General features: G+C 42.1%; 1 protein-coding gene across 2 annotated transcripts; it reads left to right on the top strand.

Annotated features, from left to right (window-relative positions):
• Window positions 1–8265: 8265 nt before the first annotated feature.
• On the top strand, window positions 8266–10569 carry LOC100282802 (HGA4). 2 transcript variants are annotated; one of them, XM_008660395.4, is made up of 3 exons: window positions 8266–8812; window positions 8902–9090; window positions 9202–10569. In XM_008660395.4, exons 1-3 carry the CDS (start codon window positions 8614–8616, stop codon window positions 10398–10400), a joined length of 1587 nt encoding a protein of 528 aa, XP_008658617.1. In that variant the 5' UTR covers window positions 8266–8613; the 3' UTR covers window positions 10401–10569. The 2 variants fall into 2 exon arrangements, with proteins under 2 accessions (XP_008658617.1, NP_001149180.1); NM_001155708.1 differs by having other exon boundaries at window positions 8581–8812; window positions 9223–10565.
• The last annotated feature ends 12733 nt before the right edge of the window (window positions 10570–23302 follow it).

Genomic DNA, 23302 nt, shown 5'->3' on the forward strand with positions numbered 1-23302 from the left:
GAAGGTTGTGGAAGTGAGTACACCGGAGTTGGACGCCAATGTTGGGGACTTGTTCTCGAATGCTATGAGTTAAGAACAAGGCAACACAAATGTTAATGGTTAAAAGGTTCTTCGTCCTTTGAAGCATTATTTCCCTTAGGATATAATGATCTTCGGGCGAAAGTCATGAAAGACATACCTTCATCATCGCAGAATATGTTACATGGCATTATTAGTATATCTTCTTCTTATTAATATGGATAAACAGAAACAATATTGAATTATATTTATACCTTTGGCTTGACAGAAGGTAAAAGTCCAAGCGTGACGCGCAAATGAATACAATTCAGCGTGAACAGTACGGGGGTACTGTTCATCTATTTATAGGCACAGGACGCAGCCTGTGTAAATTTACATTCATGTCCTTCATATTCACTATTGACTTATGGACAACCCAACGGGGACTAGATTGCCTTTCCCCTTTAAGTCGGTTCCTTTTTCCGCCATTGAGCCGAAGCTCCCTTGCGCGTAGCTTCGGAACAACATCAGCCTTCGTCACGACCATGCTTTTCACATCGTATATGATTTTAACCCAAGTCCGAAGGTACCTGTTCATATGTTACACTTGGAAAACATTGTTAAATCATGTTTTTGAGGACCTTCGGAAGACGAAGGCCCCCAACATTTTGTATAGAACTCCATTACATATTAAAGATGTGACATTCGTTTCAGTACCATGTGTCATCATATGTGTGAGACTTGATCGTAGCTTGAGATGTCAATGGGGAATTCCCCACCTGGTTATAGCATCCCAGACCTATCCCTATCATGTTTGATCTATCCCCAAACACATCCCCATACCCATCATGGGTGCAAAACTCATCCCATACCCATCCCCATTCAGGTTTCGGGTCCCTAATGGGTCCCCATCCCTAATTAAGGGATAACTAGGTACTAACAGCTAGCACAAACTATCCAGATTTTAGACATCACCACCTGTCAAGCACTCATCCATGAACCATGATCCATTCATCCATCCATCAGAAAAAATCAGTACTTCGGGACCAATAAAAGAAATGGAGAAATGGAGTCTGCTCACCTTCCTTGGTCACCATCTGAGTTCGTTAGCGCTTGAAAATCCATGGTCGTCACCGTCGTCCTAGGCTCCTAGCAGTCGGTGGTGCTCCTTGTCGCTGGTGAAGTCGCCAGTGTGCAGTGCCAGCGCAAGTTTCCAGGCGTGCAATGGTTGGCTGGCTGGGCAGGGTGTAGCGTATGGCTGGTTATTTTAGGGTTTTGTTTTTTGCTAGTCTGCTAGTTGCCTTGCCATGTTGCCTTGTTGGGCTAGGACCTAGGCCTAGTGCGCTGTCGTGCTGGGCTTGGTGGCCGACTCGGTCTCAATTCATTCATACAAATAGGACATGTGTACACGTATGAAATACCCATGGGTAATCGGGTTCGGATTATTGCTTCTCAAACCAAATACCCGTTTACCCAATGGGTCGAGATTTTGTCTCATATTTATACCCATGTGGACAATTTTTGTCCCATACCCGTACCCTAATAGGGGAATTCCCCACGAGTTAGCGGGTATCGGGTCCCCATTGACATCTCTAATCCTAGCACACATTTGATTCGTCCTAGGCTTGGCCCTTAAATCCGGGTGTGACATCTAGGCTATCGTCTCACGGTCAATTATGGTTGTGAAGGATCCATGTCGCCATATGGTGTATATTATTTAGTTATTTTGTACAGAACTTCTATTATTATATAATAAAGATGTGACATTGATTTCTGTACATTGAGTCATCGTGAGTGTGAGACTTGATTCTAGCACACATGTTAGATACATATGGATTTGTCTTTAAATCTGGGTGTGATAAAAACCGGAAGTTTGGATCACTTTTTTCGGTTTTATAAAACTTGGGTTTTCAAAAACTCCAAACCAACAGGTGTGTCGCGGAAACAAAAACGAGCAGTTCGGTGTTCGGTTTTTGCTTTAAACCGACAAAATTGAACATCTGGGTAGCCACATATATTTTGTTATATACATACAAGCAACAAATGAACAATAGTAGATCACAATAATATTAATAATTAAAATTACACTTCTACTTCAGCAGTCCAATATAAGTACATCATAGTTTATAACATGGCATAATTATTGAATTCAAACGTAACATCACATCAATATTGAAAGTTGATCAACCTAAAACTAAGTTCGTTTTGGTTTTCAGTGGTTCGGTTCGGTTCTAAGGAAAACCCGAAGCCAACACCGTATACCAAGTTCACTAAAACCAAAACCGAAACCGAACACAGAAAGTTTGGTTTGGTTTTTCGGGGTAAAAAAAATGCTCAGCCCTAACGCCATTAATAAAGCTCTCTATTCTTGATGCCAGCTAGAGGATGGAGAGACTTTATAAAGCATTAATCAACAACATCATTATTGGTTAGAGACACCAATACTAATGCCTTCTACGTGATCCCGGTAGTTAAAACTGGTACTAAACCTTGATTCAATACGGATTCTAAAAGAACCTATGCTAATGTTCTCGGATAAAAGCCCGGCTCTCCATTTCAAACGAGCAAGTCAGCCTTCTGTTCTGTCCATTGGCTGGTGGTACGACAGAGAGCAACATAAGATTTTTTTTGTACGAGTTAGCGTATTTAGCTACTGAATGAATAGAATAGGGTCATTGTCGCGTTTGTTTCTATTATAGACTTTGTTAGTCAGCGGCTGTGTAATTAGAGTGTTTGGGGTGGCTCCAAATTCTAGCTTCAGTGTGGAGCTGTATTTTAAAATATCAATTTAAATAGTTTTAAAAATATTTTTAATTTAAAATAATAAAAAATTATCTAAATGTTTTCTAAAGTCTTACAGCTTCAGCTCCAGCTTCACGATTTTCTTGAGCACCTAATGACTTGCTCCACCAACTCTACCAAATTTCCTCTTCTTAGTTTTCAATAAAGCTATGATTTGGTTGAAAAAAGTACACTTAGGCCCCGTTTGTTTGGTTGGAATTGAATTCATTCTAATAATCATAAGTTAGACACAAACTAATTAAGTTATTATATTTGTATATGCAATTTATTTGTATATTATCCTAAATCATATGAGAGAGATAGTTATACATTACACTTATGCTATAAAGAAGCAAGTAGAAGAGCGTGCTCTAATTTGTAAATTAGAAAAGTAGCATGTAAATCTATATAACCAATTTCCATCTCTCACCCCATGAATTTAAGATAGACTTATATATAAATGTTGGAAAGTTATGAAATGTCATATTCTAAAAAATAAACTGCTCATTAGTTAGATTCTAATTCCTCAAAATAAAAGAAAACAAACGGGTCCTTATACAATTCATATATACTACTGTATATATCTAATTAATTAAAGAAATCGCAAAAATGTTAAGCACTGCACATGTGACATCAACTCGGACGATAGGTGCGTTATACCTAACGTATGAACGATCACGGCACGTAATGAACTTGGAAAGTGACCAGTCGTCCATATTATTCCATAAATTTAAAAACAATTAATCACCGCGATCGATAATATACATGCGATGCCCGAGTTCCATCCACTCCCAATTGTAGAACTATATGGCTCACTATTGGTGTGTTTGGTTTTTGAAGTCACTCTATGCTTCGTAAGATGATGCATCATAAGTTAATTCCATTAATTTTGGTGGAATCAACTCACTCCTCATGTATATACTAATTATTAGCTTATGAGGAATGTGGTGGTGATGGATCATTCCATTCTATTTCACAAACCAAATAAAAAAGTGATGAGTGAGAAGATGGATCACTTCATTCCCCAAACCAAACACATTATATAAGAGCATCTCCAAGAGGCTCTTTATTTTTAACTCTCTATTTGACTTTTTATTTGTCTCTCCATAAAGATTAAACTGTATATATAACATCTCATTCCAACAGACTCTTCAACATGCAAGTTAGCTTAGCTAGCGAGAGTTGCTAGCCAAATTTGGCTAGTGAATAAGTCAAATTAGAGAGCTGGATAGCTTGGCAAGTTAAATGACTAGTCTGTTAGAGAACTATTTTACTATTAAATAGCTAAAATTTACCTTGACAAGCTATTTAGCTAGTCTCTTGGAGATGCTGTAACATCTTAACTGGCGCTCTAAATTTATCAAGACTAAATTAAGATCTATTTTTTTACTTAAATACTTCTAACACTCTATCAGCTTTCACTAGTGGATTTACTCCACCAAAATCCATAAATCTGGTCTGAAATTCACTAAATTTATTAAGCACCACAAAGGTGCTTGACCAAATCAAAATTTAGTGAATTTAGAAAAATCACCCACCACATCACAGATTAAAAAATATAATTGTTCGAGTTTGTCTTCCTCGATGATGCCCTTCATCATCTGTCTCGTCATCCCTTAGTCGGCAGCACACAATGTGTCGTATAGGAATAAAAACGGTTTCACAATTTAAATTTCGGTATTCTGAAAATCGATTTCGATTTTTTCGATCTGATTCACAGTAACGGTATTTTTTGGAAATGGAATCGGTTTTCAGAATTTTCTATTAGAATCGGTATCAAAATCGGTGTGGTGTTTTATCGACCATTTCCTTCAGTTACCAGTTTTAGCCAGAAATTGCCGGATTTATGTTTCGAATTTTTTCGAAATTGTGTCTTGGAATTTTTTGAAATCGTGTCTTGGAATTTTTCGGAATTTCTAGTAGGTGATTTGTCGCATCACCTGTACGTCCCTCGAGGATGGTTACTTCTTTTTGTATTTTTTAATGCATTAAGGTTTTTTTGGAACGGATGGTGCTGGGAGGCAATTATGGTTGATGATTTGATCTCTCGAACGAATCCATCCTTTTATATGCACATGTTATGTATTAGTAATATATAATGATAGAGAACTGACCTGCCTTTTCCACACACTAGATTTTAGGCTTTTCCTGTTAGGCTGCAATATTTAACTCTTTATACGAGGAAAAAGTATTTCATGAGTAATCATTAGGGGTGGAATCGGATTGAATACGGACGGATATCAATGAAATCATATTTGTTTTCATATTTTTAGTCGGATTCGAATTCGAATACGGATAGCTTCGAATACGAATACAAATACGGATGTTCTCGAATACAAATATGGATAGTCGTGGATCGAATACGGAGCTAATCGGACACGGATAGCGTCAGTAACGAATATTTTTGTCGGATATCGTGTAAGACACCATTCCACACATATCATATATAGTTGTAATCATTTTGCCCCTCCTTTAGTCCAAACATTTTTGAGAATTATATGTGCACATATGCTACACCTCCATAAAAATCCATGAATTTCTAAGGCTATTTTGAATATTATTAATTTCTTTATGTAGAAAATCATTAAAATACAATTAAATTCATAAAATATTGATAACTATGATATGTGGTTTCACGTGTTATTATGATATGTGGTTTGACTTATTATTATGGTGGTTTCACATGTAATCATTACGAGTTTCACAAATAAGTGGAAATAAAATGAAATAATTGATGACATCTTGTGATTTTTATGGTTCAAACATTTTTGAGGATGCTATATGGACATATGTTACTCAATACGCCAAACTTCGTGAATTTCTGAGACTATTTGTATATTATTAATTTCTTTTTACAGAAAATCATCAAAATGCATTTAAATCCATAAAATATTATAGTATCGACCAAAAATTGTAAATAAGTTATCAAGACTAATAAACATTCCATAAGAAGATAACCTCAAGTCCCTACATGAAAATGAGAAAGTGAAGCAAAGGTTTATGTTGAAACTTGGATATTTAAGCTGATTTCACGTGTAACTCACACAACAAGTGTAAGAAAATGAAAAGAATCACTAGAATCTTATGGACTTTATGGCCCAAACATTTTTTAGAATTTTATGTAGACAAATGTTAACCCTCCATCAAATTTTATGAATTTCTAAGGCTATTTGTGTATTATTAATTTCTTTCTACAAAAAATCATCAAAATGTAATTAAAATCATAAAATAATCTAGTGTCTACCAAAAATTGCAAATAAGTTACCAGGACCAATAAATATTCTATTAAAGATAATATGAAGTCCCTATGTGAAAATGATAAAGTAAAGTATTGATTATGTTAAAATTTGGATAGTTAAGGTGATATCACATGTAACTCACGTAACAAGTGAAAGTGAATTGAAAGAAATATTAGCAATCTTTAGATTTTATGGCTCAAACATTTTTGAGGATGTTATATGGGCATATATTGCTCCTCCGTCAAATTTCATGATTTCTGAGACTATTTGTGTATTATTATAATTTTTTCTACAGAAAAATTATCAAAATGCATTTAAATTCATAAAATATTCCACTATCGACCGAAAATTGCAAATATGTTACCAGGAACAATAAACATTATATAAGAACATAACCTCAAAAATCTCCTTATGAAAATGATAAAGTGAAGTATTGATTATGTTGAAACTTGGATATTTAGGGCGATTCCACATGTAACTATCCGAATATCTGAAATCTGGTTAGATGTCCGGATATCCGAAATATAAAATTCGGACAGTTATCAGAGAAGATATCCGGATATCCGAAATCCGACAGATATCAGTCATATCATATCCGTATCCGATATCCGAACTGTACTATTCGAATTCGAATCTGAAATCCAAAAATTCTGCGGATATCCGAAAAAACTATCCAATCGAATAATTAGCCTCTTCGAACGGTCGGATGGTCGGATAATATCCGTACCGTTTACACCCCTAGTAATCATTCCATGTCAGCTGGAGCGAGTGGATTTGTGAATTATGAACTTTGAGTCTGTGATCTTGTGATATTTATGAATTTGTTATATTGTGAACTTGTTATATTATGAACTTGTGATATTTGTGAATTTGTCATATTATAAATTTATGATCTTTATGAACTTGTTATATCATGAATTGTGAACTTGCGGTCTTTGTGATCTTTGTCAACTTTGTTGTATTGTGGACTTGTTATACCGAGATATTTTTATATTGATATATTTACTGATCGTATTTTAGATTTTGATCGTTATCGGTGCATTTTCCATATCGAACTTTCATTTCCGATGTTTCCGAAATATCGATATCGCTTTCGTTTTTTATTTCGTTTCTGATAAAAAAATGAAAACGGCAATGATTTTAGTGTTTACCAACCGTTGCTGACCAATTTCATATCTAGTATCGTGTGTAACTCCCATCCCTTCGTCTCTCCATATTACTCCATATTTAATTGCTAAAAAAATGTCAATACGTCACCCCGGCCCTTCACCTCTCCCTACTCCACATTTAAATGGTAAAAAACTAAAATTATATATAAATAAGAATTTGAACAATGGTTGTTGGCTCTAAACCTACATTCACATCTATCAGACCAACATAATACATATATTTTTATGTTTTTATATCCTACACTCAAGAATAAATAAAAACTATAGCAATGTACGTGCACTTAAGTAGTAAGGATATGGAGCTATCCTAAACGCATAGACAAATTATAGTTGTACTAGTGGACCTGCTCTAGGACCAATATGGGTGAATGATAGGTACAAATTTTTTTTAAGGTTACAAAGCTGTCATAATAAGGGCTAGTTTGAAAACTCGAATTCTCTTAGGTTTAGAGGAGATTGAGGAGAAAATTTGTTCATTCCCCACTCACGTTCTATTTGGTTGTGGAATTTGAACGATAATGTAAAGGTCATCTGATAACGTTGTAAATAGAAAAGAAGTTAGCCATTCTCATATTGTTTGGTCTAGCTTAACTGATATTCTATCGTGGGGAGGTGTATTAGATAACGTTTCATTTTTTATACATCTGTATTCCATTAGAAGGTAGCAGATTACATTGGGCTCAAACAAACACAACGCAGCATAAGTAGTTGTCGTTGTAATCAAATCAGGTCACATTCCACTAAACCAAACACCACCTCAATCCCCTTCAATCTTGAAGAGGATTTGAGTTTTTCAAACTAGCCTAGATTGACAGGGCTCCGGGGACAATGTTATGGCCTAACCGACGGAATCCTCCGTCGTAACAAGGCCTAACCGATGGAATCCTCCAGCTCAGTCACGGTGGAGTGTCAAACGAAGCAAGCAATAGGTAGGTCTGTTCCCGGCGACCTGTTCCATGCTCGCATGCGTCTCCATCCTGGGGACGCCATCTCCATCGCCAAGCCAACCAAGCCCTGTTGCGAGATTGAAATAAGGTGCCGTACGTGATGCCAAAAGTCGAGTAAAAGATGGACGAGTCCTACTGTCAATCTAACATGGAATTAGGTAAGCAATCCGAATTATTGGGCATCGGTTGTGGACAAGTCAAACAGAGGGAGGGAAGGGCGACGAAGCCGCCTCCTCGTTTGTCTTGGTCGTAGTACTCGCGCCATCAGCACCAACCCACGCCACGGCACACCCCAACCCCAACGAACAACGAGGTATACAATTCATTTCCCAACAGATCAATCATCCTCTACATGTTACAGCGACTCGGCCTGCCGCGATTTTTATAATGCGCCGCGGTGGCCGTCGCTAGTGGTACATATCAGCACCGCCCCTGCCTCGAGGTTGCGTGTTTTGTTCTCTGTGAGCGTCGTGGGTGTTGATGGCGTCAACGGCGTACTCGCGGCCATCCAAGCCGCCTGGGCCGGCGGCCGGAGACAGGAGCGGACCGCGGCTGGCCAAGGAGCTCGGCAGGATCGAGCCCAAGAAGCTGGGCATCGGGCTGGTTGCCGGCTGCTGCTTCGCGCTGCTCACCTACCTCTCCTTTGCCCGGCTGTTTGCCATCTACTCGCCGGTTTTCGGTAAGGCCTTTGAATCCGATTCCCTACCAAGAATTAGAATTCGTCTCTTGCGTGTGCGGTGAGAGTTCCTTCAATGAACCGGGCCGCAGACAGCTCGTCGTCCATGGTGTTGAAGAACATGCCGCCAGCAACGACGACGGTGCCGGGTACAGCTACAGGGGCGCTGCCGGTGGAGGAGCAGAAAGAGGTTCGTGACCCTGAGGCGGACCCGCACATGCCGAACTTACCGGAGGTCACAGAAAAGGATCAGCAGGAGGAGGCCACGGCGACGAAGCCAGGTATTTTGCATTTCTTGTTTGAAAGGGTATCTCATTCTCAAACTACTACCTATTAACCGATTAACCAATACTACGATGTAAGTAATCAAGACATACATGCGCAATCCTCAGCCGGTGGTGCCATTATTACAGAGGCCAAGATCACCTGCGACGAGAACGGCGTCGACGAGGGCTTCCCGTACGCACGGCCGCCGGTTTGTGAGCTAGCCGGCGACATCCGTGTCAGTCCTAAGGAGAAAACCATGTACTTCGTTAACCCGTCCGGCGCCGGCCCGTTCGACTCCAACGGGGAGAAGAAGATCCGACCGTTCGCCCGCAAGGACGACTTCCTCCTCCCCGGCGTCGTGGAGGTCACGATCAAGTCCGTGTCCTCGGCCGCAGCCGCGCCGCGGTGCACCCGCCGGCACGACGTCCCGGTGGTGGTCTTCTCCGTGGCCGGGTACACGGACAACTTCTTCCACGACAACACGGACGTGCTGATCCCGCTGTTCCTCACCACGGCGCACCTGCAAGGAGAGGTGCAGCTCCTCGTCACCAACTACAAGCCGTGGTGGGTGCGCAAGTTCACGCCCCTGCTCAGGAAGCTCTCCAACTACGACGTCATCGACTTCGGCAAGGACGACGAGGTGCACTGCTTCCGGGCAGGCCACCTCGGGATGTACCGCGACCGCGATCTCATCATCTCCCCTCACCCCACGCGCAACCCGCGCAACTACTCCATGGTTGACTACAACCGCTTCCTCCGCCGCGCCTTCAACCTGCCGCGCGACGCGCCGGCGGTGCTCGGGGAGGAGACCAGCGCCAAGCCTCAGATGCTCATCATCGAGCGGAAGGGCACGCGGAAGCTGCTCAACCTACCCGAGGTGTCCGCGCTGTGCGAGGCGCTCGGCTTCGCGGTGACCGTGGCAGAGGCCGACGCTGACGTGCGTGTGTTCGCGGAGAAGGTGAACGCGGCCGACGTGCTCCTCGCGGTGCACGGCGCCGGGCTCACGAACCAGATCTTCCTGCCCACGGGCGCCGTGCTCGTGCAGATCGTGCCGTGGGGCAAGATGGACTGGATGGCCACCAACTTCTACGGCCAGCCGGCGCGCGACATGCGCCTCCGGTACGTCGAGTACTACGTCTCGGAGGAGGAGACGACGCTCAAGGACAAGTACCCAAGGGACCACTACGTGTTCAAGGACCCAATGCACATCCACGCGCAGGGGTGGCCAGCGATCGCCGAGATCATCATGAAGCAGGATGTCATGGTCAACATGACAAGGTTCAAACCCTTCTTGCTCCAGGCGCTCAACGAGTTGCAGGACTAGCTGCAGCTGGAGAAGGGTGATTCCCTTTGTATGGCTCGATACGGACAGTTCGGATAGGGCGATAGGCCAGCACAGATGCGGTACAGGAGGGCCTTTCGTTTGTTTCCCTTTTTTATTTGTCATTTTAAATCAACTAAAATTGATATTTTTATTTGGGACTGTTTATTAACACGCCGTTGTGCAATTTAAAACAGATACAAGTTAGGATCTAATTGAGAAATTTTCACCAGCTACAAACTCACCAAAAATAATTTTATTTTACCAAAAGTTACTCAAATGGAATAGATTAACGAAGTCCAGATTATTCACTAATATATGAATCTGAGGACTAAATTCAACAGATTTGATGAAATTTCTCGAGAGATACTCCATCAACTCATGTTTAGTTGATTGAAGAAAATTATCCAACATTATCACTCTTTAACGAAATACTCGATTCATTTGTTTTTCTCTTCTTCTATTTCCCCAGAACTACTTGTTGGATCTTTTATGGGCTTAGCCCATTTATTGAATAAACTCTATGGTGTGTAATGGTGGAGAATACCAACAGTACCACATTGGAAGTCCAAGTGTCTTTTGCCTTGACTTATATGGTGGGATTTATTCCACTTAACTTGAGAAGTCAAGAAATGGACAAGGGCGTGCCACACGCGCGCGCGCCGCCGCCGCCGCCGGCCGGGCCGGGCGTGGCAGGCAGGCGAGCGAGCGTGGTGTGGTTGTGTTATTGTGTTAATTTTTAGCACTCACTAACCGCGTACGTCAGCCGAGTGACCCTGTCTCTTCGTCTGCCGAGTGACCCCCCTTCTCCTTCAGCTGCCGACTCATGGCGTGACTCGGCGAGAGCTGGCCGACTCATGGCATAACTCGGCTAGAGCTGGCCGACTCTTGGCGTGACTCGGCGACCTTTCTCCTTCAGCTTCCCTCTGCGAGAGGTTAAATAGAGGAGCGCCCCTGTCACTCGGTACTCGCGAGAAACACTTTCAGTCTCACAGTCCAGCCGCCGAGTGAGGGTATTTCCATCTCGTGACTCTGCGCGCACAGAGAAGCGAGAGGGCAGGTGCCTCCGAAGCCGGTGCCGTTCGAGACCTTGCACGGGGGATCGACAATTAGATTTTTGGGGAGCGTCTACGTGACTGCCCAACGTCTGTCGTTGTCTTCATCACTGGTTCTTGGCGTCTTCATCTCGATCGGATGACAAGAGAAGTTGGACAAGGATCAGGATCCTCGGAGCGCATGGGAGGGTATGATCAATTCAGTTCATTACAGTTTTATATTCTGCATATTACATATGTCGTATGTAGCTTTGTTCTATCGTATTATAATATGTTATATCTGTCTGACTTAATTTTACAGTCATCCTGTTTATATTGTTATATGTTTATTTCCAGTTGTTCCGCAATAATCCATGAACCATCTTTATATACTTATTTTATTTATATGATTTACATGCTTCATATGCTTTGTGTTCTCATGATCCATATTTTTATGGATATTTTTGAGATCATGTTATCTGTGTTTGATTATCTATTATATGTCATCATCATAATGTTAATTTATGGAATTAAAATGGTACGGAAAATGCCTATATTTCTAACAATCCAAAAACCTAATGTTAGGCATTTTTCTGTCAGAGGTTTTGCTGCTGTGCTAAAGCCTGATCCTTTTGATGGTAAAAACTTCTTGATATGGAAAGCTAAAATGGAATTGTGGCTAACTGCAATGTCTTGTTTTCATGCCGCTGAGGGCAAGCCTGCCAACTTACCTCCTGAGGATGAGGCTAAGTTTAAGGCTGAAGACAACCTTTTTCGAGGTGCAGTGATTAGCGCACTTGACACAAAATTCCAGAAAAGCTATATCATCCTTCCCACGGGGAAAGAGCTGTGGGATGCACTTGTCGGAAAGTTTGGAGTAACTGACGCTGGTAGCGAGCTGTATCTCATGGAGCAGCTGTATGACTACAAGATGGTTGAGAACCGATCTGTAGTGGAACAGGCTCATGAGTTTCAGACACTAGCTAAGGAACTCGAACTTTTTCCTTGTCCTTTGCCTGACAAGTTTGTGGCTGGCGGTATAATCGCCAAGTTGCCACCTTCTTGGAAGGACTTTGCTACCTCTCTCAAACATAAGAGACAAGAGTTCAATGTGGAAGAGCTCATTGGTACTCTTGATGTTGAGGAAAGGGCTAGAACAAAGGACAGTGGAAAAGGTGTTGAGACCTCTACTACTAATGTGGTGTAGAAGAGAAACTTCCGCAAGTTTAACAAGAAGAAAAACCAGAACAAACAAGAGAATGCAAATAAACCTGTTCAACCAGCACAGTTTAAAAAGAAGAACAACAATAACAAGGGAAAGGGAGGTTGCTTTGTCTGTGGCAGTGATCAGCATTGGGCAAGAGAGTGCCCTGATCGCAAGTTCACTCAAGACAAGAAATCAGCTAATGTTGTAACCACTGAAACTGAAGGAGGAACATCTGGGTATGGTAATTCTTTACCATTTGTTCTCTCAGTTTGTAATTCACCTGAGTGGTGGATGGACAGTGGTGCAAATATTCATGTGTGTGCTGATGCCTCTATGTTCTCCTCCTATCAGGTCGGGAGGTCTGGCGCCTTGTTAATGGGAAATGGGTCACGTGCTCATGTTCTTGGTGTTGGTACGGTCATTCTGAAGTTTACTTCGGGAAAGACGGTGCCATTGAAGAGCGTGCAGCATGTGCCCTCTATCAAGAAGAATCTCGTTAGCGCTTCTATGCTATGTCGAGATGGATACAAAGTTGTTCTTGAATCTAATAAATGTGTTGTGTCGAAACATGGTACTTTTGTTGGTAAAGGATATGACTGCGAAGGCTTGTTCCGCTTATCACTGCATGATGTGTGTAATAAACTGGTGAATTCTGTTCATTTTTCTGATGAGTCAGATTTATGGCATTCACGTTTTTGTCATGCAAGCTTTGGCTGTCTTATGCGGTTAGCAAATATAAATTTAATTCCTAAATTTAACTTGGTCAAAAAGTCTAAGTGCCATGTGTGTGTTGAATCAAAACAACCCCGCAAGCCTCATAAGGCTGCTGAGGCGAGGAGTTTGGCACCTCTAGAACTTGTTCATTCTGATCTGTGCGAGATGAATGGAATTTTGACCAAAGGTGGTAAAAGATACTTTCTCACTTTTATAGATGACTCCACTAGATTTTGTTATGTGTATCTCTTAAAAACAAAAGATGAAGCGTTCAATTATTTTGAGGCCTATAAAGCTGAAGTTGAGAACCAACTTGAGAGGAAAATAAAACGTTTAAGGTCCGATCGAGGTGGAGAATATTTCTCTAATGTGTTCGATGAGTTCTGCGTGGAACATGGTATTATTCATGAGAGGACACCGCCATTTTCACCACAATCCAATGGAATTGCTGAAAGGAAAAACCGCACTCTAACAGATTTGGTGAATGCCATGTTGAGTACAGCGGGATTATCCAAGGCATGGTGGGGTGAGGCGATTTTGACTGCATGTCATGTCCTGAATAGAGTTCCAACAAAGAACAAAGAGATCACTCCATTTGAGGAATGGGAAAAGAGAAGAGTAAATCTCTCATATTTGCGCACTTGGGGTTGCTTGGCTAAAGTGAATGTGCCAATCAACAAAAAGCGTAAACTTGGGCCTAAAACTGTTGACTGTATATTCCTCGGGTACTCTTTTCACAGTACTGGGTATAGGTTCTTAATTATAAAATCGGATGTGCCTGATATGTATGTTGATACTATCATGGAATCAAGAGACGCAACATTTTTTGAGAGTGAGTTTCCCATGAAGAATACACCTAGTGATACAAGTCATGAGACTGTAATTCCCCATGAGCATGAACTGTCGATTCCTATAGACCATGCTGAGGATTCCCACGTGCACATCCCTGAGGAGGATGACACTATGGTCACTCGAAAGAGCAAGAGACAGAGGGTTGCAAAATCCTTTGGCAATGACTTTATAGTGTACCTTGTGGAAGACACACCAACTACCATTAGTGAGGCATATTCCTCTCCTGATGCTGACTTATGGAAGGAAGCAGTAAGGAGTGAGATGGAATCTATTATGTCTAATGGAACTTGGGAGGTCGTTGACAGTCCTTATAGTTGTCAACCTATAGGTTGCAAATGGATCTTCAAGAAAAAAGCTTAGGCCTGATGGTACAATTGAGAGGTACAAAGCAAGGCTTGTGGCCAAAGGATATACCCAAAAAGAGGGTGAAGATTTCTTTGACACCTACTCACCAGTGGCTCGATTGACTACAATTCGCACATTAATAGCTGTGGCAGCCTCTTATGGTCTTATCATTCATCAGATGGATGTTAAGACAACTTTCCTAAATGGAGAGTTGGATGAGAAGATCTATATGGATCAGCCAGAAGGGTTTATTGCGGATGGTCAAGAGAACAAGGTGTGCAGGTTGATAAAATCATTGTATGGCCTAAAACAAGCACCTAAGCAATGGCATGAAAAGTTTGATAATACTCTTACAACATCTGGCTTTGTTGTAAATGAATCTGACACGTGTGTATACTATCGGTATGGTGGGGGTGAGTCTGTTATTCTGTGCCTTTATGTTGATGACATCTTGATCTTTGGATCAAATCTCAATGTGATTGAGGAAGTTAAAAATCTTCTATCGAGCAATTTCGAAATGAAAGATTTGGGAGAGGCTGATGTCATTCTAAACATCAAGCTTGTTAGAGAAGCTGATGGTGGGGTAACTTTGTTACAATCCCATTATGTGGAAAAGGTATTGAGTCGCTTTGGTTTTAGTGACTGTGATCCTGCTCCAACACCTTATGACCCCAGTGTGCTATTAAGAAAGAATCGGAGAATAGCAAGGGATCAATTGACATACTCCCAGATCATTGGCTCGCTCATGTACCTTGCAAGTGCAACAAGGCCAGACATCTCTTATGCTGTGAGTAAGCTAAGTCAGTTTGTGTCGAAACCAGGAGATGATCACTGGCGTGCTCTTGAGAGAGTGTTGCGGTATTTGAAAGGTACAATGACATACGGTATTCATTATACCGGAAACCCAAAAGTGCTGGAAGGCTATTGTGATGCCAACTGGATTTCTGATGCTGATGAGCTTTATGCCACAAGCGGATATGTGTTTCTGTTTGGAGGTGGCACTGTTTCCTGGAAGTCTTGCAAGCAGACTATCTTAATGAAGTCTACAATGGAAGCAGAACTCGCAGCATTAGACACTGCTGGGGCTGAGACCGAGTGGTTTCGTGATTTCCTAATGGACTTACCGGTAGTTGAAAAACCGATACCGACTATTTCCATGAACTGTGACAACCAAACGGTGATTACAAAGGTTAACAGTTCTAGGAATAACATGAAGTCTACAAGGCATGTTAAGAGGAGATTGAAATCTGTCAGAAAGTTGAAAAACTCCGGAGTTATAACTGTGGATTATGTCCACACATCAAATAATCTGGCAGATCAATTCACTAAGGGTCTATCACGCAATGTGATAGAAAGTGCATCGAGGGAAATGGGTATGAGACCCATGTGAGATCTACTCTAGTGGTAACCTGCTCTATGTGATCGGAGATCCCGTGAAGTAGAGTGGAGAAACAAGCTAGGAGTAGATTGTGAGGAAAGATCCCTTCTTTAACTCATTTCTGATGCACATCTTTCCTATCTGTAAGGCAGGATGGTTTTTACCTTAATGTATTCCAAGAGTCTTATAAAGGTGAGATGTTGTCCTACAGAACATCTTCTGAGGAATACACCTATATGAGTCAGACTGCTAGTCACAGTCTATGGGACTTGGGTAAATCCCTAAATACTCATGAAAGGCACTGAAGTGTGACTTATATGCTTCTAAAAAGCGGGAATACCCTTTTGCAGCCTAGTATCAGCAAAGGATTTGAGTGAATCTTAATTCGCACAAAACTGTCAATTCAAGGCATAGTCCATTGTTGAGTTGTGAATGAGTGAAACTCTTATTCTAGATGGATGTTCAACTTAACAGTCTCCATTGAAACACTGGTATGTCAAAGGATTGTGATTCTGATACTTCATCATTACAAACCCTAGAGTTTGGTGGGTATTGTTGGATCTTTTATGGGCTTGGCCCATTTATTGAATAAACTCTATGGTGTGTAATGGTGGAGAATACCAATAGTACCACATTGGAAGTCCAACGGTCTTTTGCTTTGACTTATATGGTGGGATTTATTCCACTTAACTTGAGAAGTCAAGAAATGGACAAGGGCGTGCCACACGCGCGCGCGCGCCGCCGCCGCCGCCGGCCGGGCCGGGCGTGGCGTGGCGAGGCGAGGCGAGGCGAGGCAGGCAGGCAGGCAGGCGAGCGGGCGTGGTGTGGTTGTGTTAATTTTTAGCACTCACTAACCGCGTACGTCAGCCGAGTGACCCTGTCTCTTCGTCTGCCGAGTGACCCTGTCTCTTCGTCAGCCAGACGAGTGACCCTTCTCCTTCAGCTGCCGACTCATGGCGTGACTCGGCGAGAGCTGGCCGACTCATGGCATAACTCGGCTAGAGCTGGCCGACTCTTGGCGTGACTCAGCGACCTTTCTCCTTCAGCTTCCCTCTGCGAGAGGTTAAATAGAGGAGCGCCCCTGTCACTCGGTACTCGTGAGAAACACTTTCAGTCTCACAGTCCAGCCGCCGAGTGAGGGTATTTCCATCTCGTGACTCTGCGCGCACAGAGAAGCGAGAGGGCAGGTGCCTCCGAAGCCGGTGCCGTTCGAGACCTTGCACGGGGGATCGGCAATTAGGTTTTTGGGGAGCGTCTACGCGACTGCCCAACGTCTGTCGTTGTCTTCATCACTGGTTCTTGGCGTCTTCATCTTGATCGGATGACAAGAGAAGTTGGACAAGGATCAGGATCCTCGGAGCGCATGGGAGGGTATGATCAATTCAGTTCATTACAGTTTTATATTCTGCATATTACATATGTCGTATGTAGCTTTGTTCTATCGTATTATAATATGTTATATCTGTCTGTCTTAATTTTACAGTCATCCTGTTTATATTGTTATATGTTTATTTCCAGTTGTTCCGCAATAATCCATGAACCATGTTTATATACTTATTTTATTTATATGATTTACATGCTTCATATGCTTTGTGTTCTCATGATCCATATTTTTATGGATATTTTTGAGATCATGTTATCTATGTTTGATTATCTATTATATGTCATCATCATTGTTGGGGACTTGTTCTCAAATGCTAAGAATTAAGAACAAGGCAACATAAAGTGTTAAATGTCAATGTCCTTCGTCCTTGAGACATTATTCCCTTCGGGATAATGGATCTAGGACGAAGGTTGATAAGAATATATTTACGAAGTTAAATCTTCGTAATAAACCTTCAATAGACATTGTAAGATAAAAAAGTATAAGATGAATGAATAAATCATAGACCAGTCATAGTATATTAACTTAATATATTGAATCATTGAATACAATAATACCTAAGCCTTGGCAAAGGTTGAATTCCGAGAGGTGCGATCGCAATTCAGAATGTGTGAACAGTAACGGAATACTGTTCACTATTTATAGGCACAGGACGCAGCCTGTGAGGAATTACAAGTATGCCCCTTATAAAAACTTACAACACTGACTCAGACCTTTATGGACTAGAAGGTCATTCTATCTTTAAGTCGGTTTGTAATGCCGAAGCTTCACGAAGAGGACCCTTCGGCTATCTTATATAAACAGCTTCAGCCGAAGACCACTTCTTCCTGTAAGACCTTCGGCGACGAAGCATAGACCCAACAGTAGCCCCTTTCGCGGCGCTAGATCGTTTTTCGTAACGAGCTTGATCCGTGAAAAAAGTCTCTTAAGCTTCGGAGCGCCGAAGGTCTAAAAAACACCTTCCCTGAGCTCGTTGTCGAGAAACGATTCAATCTCCCAGCGTGTAGCGGCCCCACCTTGCAGAGTTACTGTTCGGTCTCTGCGGTCCACCATGCAGCGAGTGCGAGCGGGTGTCCGCCTGGTGTAAAAATTCTGGCGCTTCGCCTTCTTACCTGCAGCACTATATAAACAGACGAGTAGGTGTGAAGTTACTACAGCATTCATTGCTATTTGCACTGTTTTGCTGCCAAAATTTTTAACCATCGCCGAAGCTTGTCTGTCGGAATCGAACGAAGCTCCAGTTTGAAGCCTGCTTCGTCAGAAAAAACTTCGGAAGAAAAAAGTGTTAAATTTCCACATATTCATAATTAAATGGCCAGAGTGCGTTCTACTGTCAGGGTTGAGCGTGAGGGAGGCGAAACTGAAGCTTCGGAGACTGTTCCCATCTCCGAAGCCATGCAACGATCCGGGCTGGTAGTTTCTGAAGAGATTCCTGGTGAAGATGCAGAACAAACACAACAAGCACCTGCCGGAGTAGAAGAAGAAGTTATTGAGGAAACTGATCCCGAGGACGATTATCGTATTGCCATGCCAAGCAAGCCCAGCCACATGGACTTTGGAAAATCCACCGTTTCGAAGGCTGATCTCTCCAAAATGGTAAAGTCAGGCTTTTTCAATGAGGATCAGAAGAAGCTACTACGCTTCGGGGGAGAAGAGACTACCCCGAAGCCGGAAAAGGATGAAATTGTCATTTTTAAGAGCTTTTTAAAGGCTGGATTAAGATTCCCCCTTCATGGGATTATTGCAGAGGTGCTGAAGAGGTTCGGTATCTATTTTCACCAGCTGACCCCTAACGCTATCGTTAGGCTCAGTGTTTATATCTGGGCACTCCGAAGCCAAGCAGTGGAGCCATTTGCGGACAGCTTTTGCCGGGTTCACGAACTGCATTATCAGACGAAGGCTAGAAAGGATGGATTGCATGATAATTTTGGTTGCTACAATTTTGCTTATCGGAAAACTACGAAGTTTCCTGTAATCAGCTATCGGAGTAAATGGGCAGCAGGGTGGAAGTCTGAGTGGTTCTATGTCAAGGTTAATGATGACAAGGAGAAGCTCGTGCAAAGTCCACTCGAACTAATCTTCGGAGAAACCCGGCCTCTCTGCAACATGTCAGTAGACGGTACCACACAAAAAGCAATGGATGAATTCAGAATTGTTTCAGAGCATATTAGTACAAGAGACCTGGTTCAGGAGTTCTTGGCTTTCCAAGTTTTTCCTAGTTTAAAAGAATGGGAAATGCCGAAGCTGAAGGGGAAAAAGAAAGAAGGTGAACTTGTGCGTTTGCCTTACTATTTCAAATTTAAGAAATACTTTAAAACACCTTGCCAAGAGTGGTTGGAAACAATTGAAGCAATGTGCAATGAAATACTTGGCAACTATTCCAAAAAAGAAGATCAATTGATGACCGCAGCCTTCGGCACCCGTCCGAAACGAAGGCTAAATCGAGTGTTGGATGCCTTGGGCTTTGATTACTCTGATTATGAAAACCTGAACAAAGGTGCTGGGGGCCAAAAAAGAAAAAGGATAACTGAGGCCGTGAATGAAGAAAAAGAACCATTAAAGAAGAAAATTCCGAAGAAGAGGAAAGCTTCTTCTCCGAAGCAACAAATATCCGAAGCAGAAGAAACCCCCGCATCACCTTCTGCTGCTGTCGTTGAGGAAATTCTGAAGGTAATGACTGAATCCTTACCTGCGAAGCTAAGTCCACTGGGTCCTCAACTGACAAAGTTTTTTCAGAAGGACAAGGAGCCCGAGAAATCGAAAAAAACAATCAAGGCAAAGAAACAAAGAATTATCACTGTGACAGAGGTAATTGACAAGACGCCGCCAAGAGCTTCGGCCCAAAAAACACAAGCGGCTGCAGAGGGGGCAGATATTGAAATTGCACCTTCGGAGGCCGCGGCTGCCGAAGCTGCCTCAGCTGAAGGTTTGAATTTGGAAAGCACAATTGAACATATTGACCAAATACTGCTAGACATGGCTGCAGAAGAAGCTACCACCGCCGCCGAAGAGGCCGTGACCGCAGCGTCGGGGAAAGGAAAAGAAATTGCTGATGAAGCTTCAGAAAAGGAAGCCTTTATGTTCCAGAATTTAGTTGGAGAACAACTATCAAAAGCTGAAATAGAAGAGCTTAAAGAGTATGCCAAATCCTGTGGATACAAGCCTGGGGCACTCCTCTTCGGAGGCGTTGATGATGAAAAAATAGATTGCATTCGAGATCAAACAGGAGCCAAAGTTATCAGTACTCTGTCCAAGAGTATCGGATTCCCGAAGCTAGAGACAGATATCAGCCGCTACCGACGACAACATGTCGTTGGTAGTTTATTTTATTCCAACTTCAAGGTGAACTACTTGTCCCTTAACTTTTATTGTTTCTAATAATAAAAACATATCTGACGAAGGTTGTTTTCGTGCAGAGTATGCTGCTGAGCAAAACCTTGCAAATGCAACAAGATTTTGAAGATAAAAAGCATGAAGTTATAATTGGAAATTTGGAAAGCAAAATAAAGGAACAATCAGATGCTTTCGAGAAAAAGAACTTTGAGCTCCAGGCAACCGAAGGTTTATTGGCGGAAGCTGAAGCAAAAATATCAGAACTGAACACGAAGCTTCTCCGCCAGTCTGAGCAGTTCGAACGAGAAAAACAAGATCTTAATGCAAAACTTGAAGCCGAAGCTCAGCAAAATTCAGATTTGAGAAAACTACTGACAAGTCTTCAAGAAAAATGCTTGGAATTTAGCAACAAGTGCATTCAACGATTAAGAAAGATTTTTTACTCAGTTGGAGCCAGCAGTGAAAAATTCACCCCCTCAGCTGAAGATCTACCGAGGACCTTCGAACATATTGAGGGGGAGATTGACGAGCTCGACGAAGTCATAGCTGGGCATGGTGACTTCTGTGCCTGGGTGGCTTCTCGAGGAACTGCTGCAGCTTTCCTGAAGGCTGGCTGTGATCATGGGAAGATTGTCAATAGGCCAAATTTCACTTTATCACCATCAATCCTGGACGACATTCCTGACCTTGCCCGAAGTATCTCGAACAGATTTGTAAAAATGATATGGACAAAAGGTGGGCGAGAGAAGGCTGGAGATGAAGCTCGTAGCCACCTTGAACCAGTAAGAAACCATACCTTGTGCTTACCTTTTCTTGTAAGCTTGATTTTGACTTACAACAACCTTATTCATGTAGGATGACGAAGCCGAAACCGAAGATCAAGAATGACGCCGAAGCCGAAGCTCCTTGGGGATTAGATAGTAGACTGTAGACAGTACTTGAGAAACTTTTTGAGATAACTTTTGTAAATGTAAACAAAACTTGTTTTTAATGTATTCTGTTCATACCTTGTAATATATCCTTAACCTTTCATTGATGTATGAGAAATGCTTTGATGTGGACGAAATTTTCTTTTTTGAGCCGAAGGCGAAAAAACACCTTCCCTTCTTTTCGTACGCAACGAAGCATAGAAAACAACATTTTCCTTTTTTCCGAAGCTCTCCTTTTTGTACACGAAGCTCTTTCTTGTCGAAACAACCGCTTATGCTATGAAGATGATTATCCTACATATGCCTGGATGAATGTTTATGAATGCAAATGTTATGATGTAATGCAATGTGCAAATGAATGGCCAAACAATCACACTTCAAGCCATACTCATAGCCATTATTTCCTTAAAAACAATCACACCTCAGCTCTGCATCCCCTTAGGAACGACTTTGGAGCTTCTTCGCCTTTACTTTCGGCGGAATCAGCGTTGACTTTTCGCTGTAAGCTCTGCATTCCCTTAGGAACGACTTTGGAGCTTCTTCGCCTTTACTTTTGGCGGAATCAGCGTTGACTTTTCGCTGTAAGCTCTGCATTCCCTTAGGAACGACTTTGGAGCTTCTTCGCCTTTACTTTTTGGCACTCGATGGTGCGTTCTCAGCTTTTACATTTACATTCCTTGGGGGATTTTGCTCTTATAGAACTAAAAAAGGAAATTACATGTGTTGGCCCCATTAAAAACCTTTCTCCCCCTTCGGAAAGGAAAAGGGTGCCATGAAAGAAAAATAAAAAATATGAAAAATTACATCAAGTTATACATAATATCGCCGAAGCTCATCCGCATTCCAAGACCTAGGAATGTCGTTGCCGTCCATATCCTTCAATCTGTATGAACCGGGTCTTGACGAAGATGCTACTAAGAAAGGTCCGTCCCATTTCAACTGCAACTTGCCCACTGTTTCTGGGTTGGCCACTCTCCGAAGCACCAAGTGTCCTGGCTCAATATTTTTTAGCCGAACCTTTCTATCCCGCCACTTGATTGTTTCAGCTTGATATTTATTGATGTTGTCCACGGCTTGTAGTCTGATCCCTTCTAAAGCATCTTTTTCTATAGAATAAGCAGCTTCGGAATCTGATTCTGCCGAAGCTACTATCCTTATTGATCCGGTTTTAGCTTCCTCCGGAGTTATTACTTCATCACCGAATAACAACTTGAATGGGGTGAAGCCTGTAGACCTTGATGTTGTTGTGTTGTGGCTCCACACCACTTTGGTTAACTGATCTGGCCATTTTCCCCTGGGTTGGTTGAAGATTAACTTCATTATTCCTGTCATTATAATGCCGTTGGCTCTTTCAACGAGTCCATTTGACTCTGGGTGCCTAACTGATGCAAAATGAATCTTCGTGCCAATTTGGTCACAGAAATCCCTGAAAGCTTCGGAGTCAAACTGTGTCCCATTATCCACAGTGATAGCCTTTGGCACCCCGAAACGACAAACAATATTCTGCCAGAAAAACTTTTGGACGGTGGCCGAAGTTATTGTGGCTAAAGGCTTCGCCTCAATCCATTTAGAAAAATATTCCACAGCTACTACAACATATCTCAGGTTCCCTTGGGCCGGTGGCAACGGACCTAACAAGTCAAGGCCCCATCTTTGCAATGGCCAAGTGGGTTGTATGAGCTGTGTTAAGGACGAAGGTTGTTTTTGATCTCTTGCACATTTCTGACAA

The sequence above is a fragment of the Zea mays genome, chromosome 9, assembly GCF_902167145.1.
Source record: "Zea mays cultivar B73 chromosome 9, Zm-B73-REFERENCE-NAM-5.0, whole genome shotgun sequence".
In the NCBI taxonomy this organism is placed as follows: domain Eukaryota; kingdom Viridiplantae; phylum Streptophyta; class Magnoliopsida; order Poales; family Poaceae; genus Zea; species Zea mays.

What these genes read in the sequence shown, in the direction of transcription:
- LOC100282802 (XM_008660395.4), top strand. Translation starts at nt 8,614, where the DNA reads ATGGCGTCAACGGCGTACTCGCGGCCATCCAAGCCGCCTGGGCCGGCG. An exon ending in CATCTACTCGCCGGTTTTCG is followed by an intron (nt 8,813 to 8,901) that starts GTAAGGCCTTTG and finishes ACCGGGCCGCAG; the next exon opens with ACAGCTCGTCGTCCATGGTG. An exon ending in GGCCACGGCGACGAAGCCAG is followed by an intron (nt 9,091 to 9,201) that starts GTATTTTGCATT and finishes CGCAATCCTCAG; the next exon opens with CCGGTGGTGCCATTATTACA.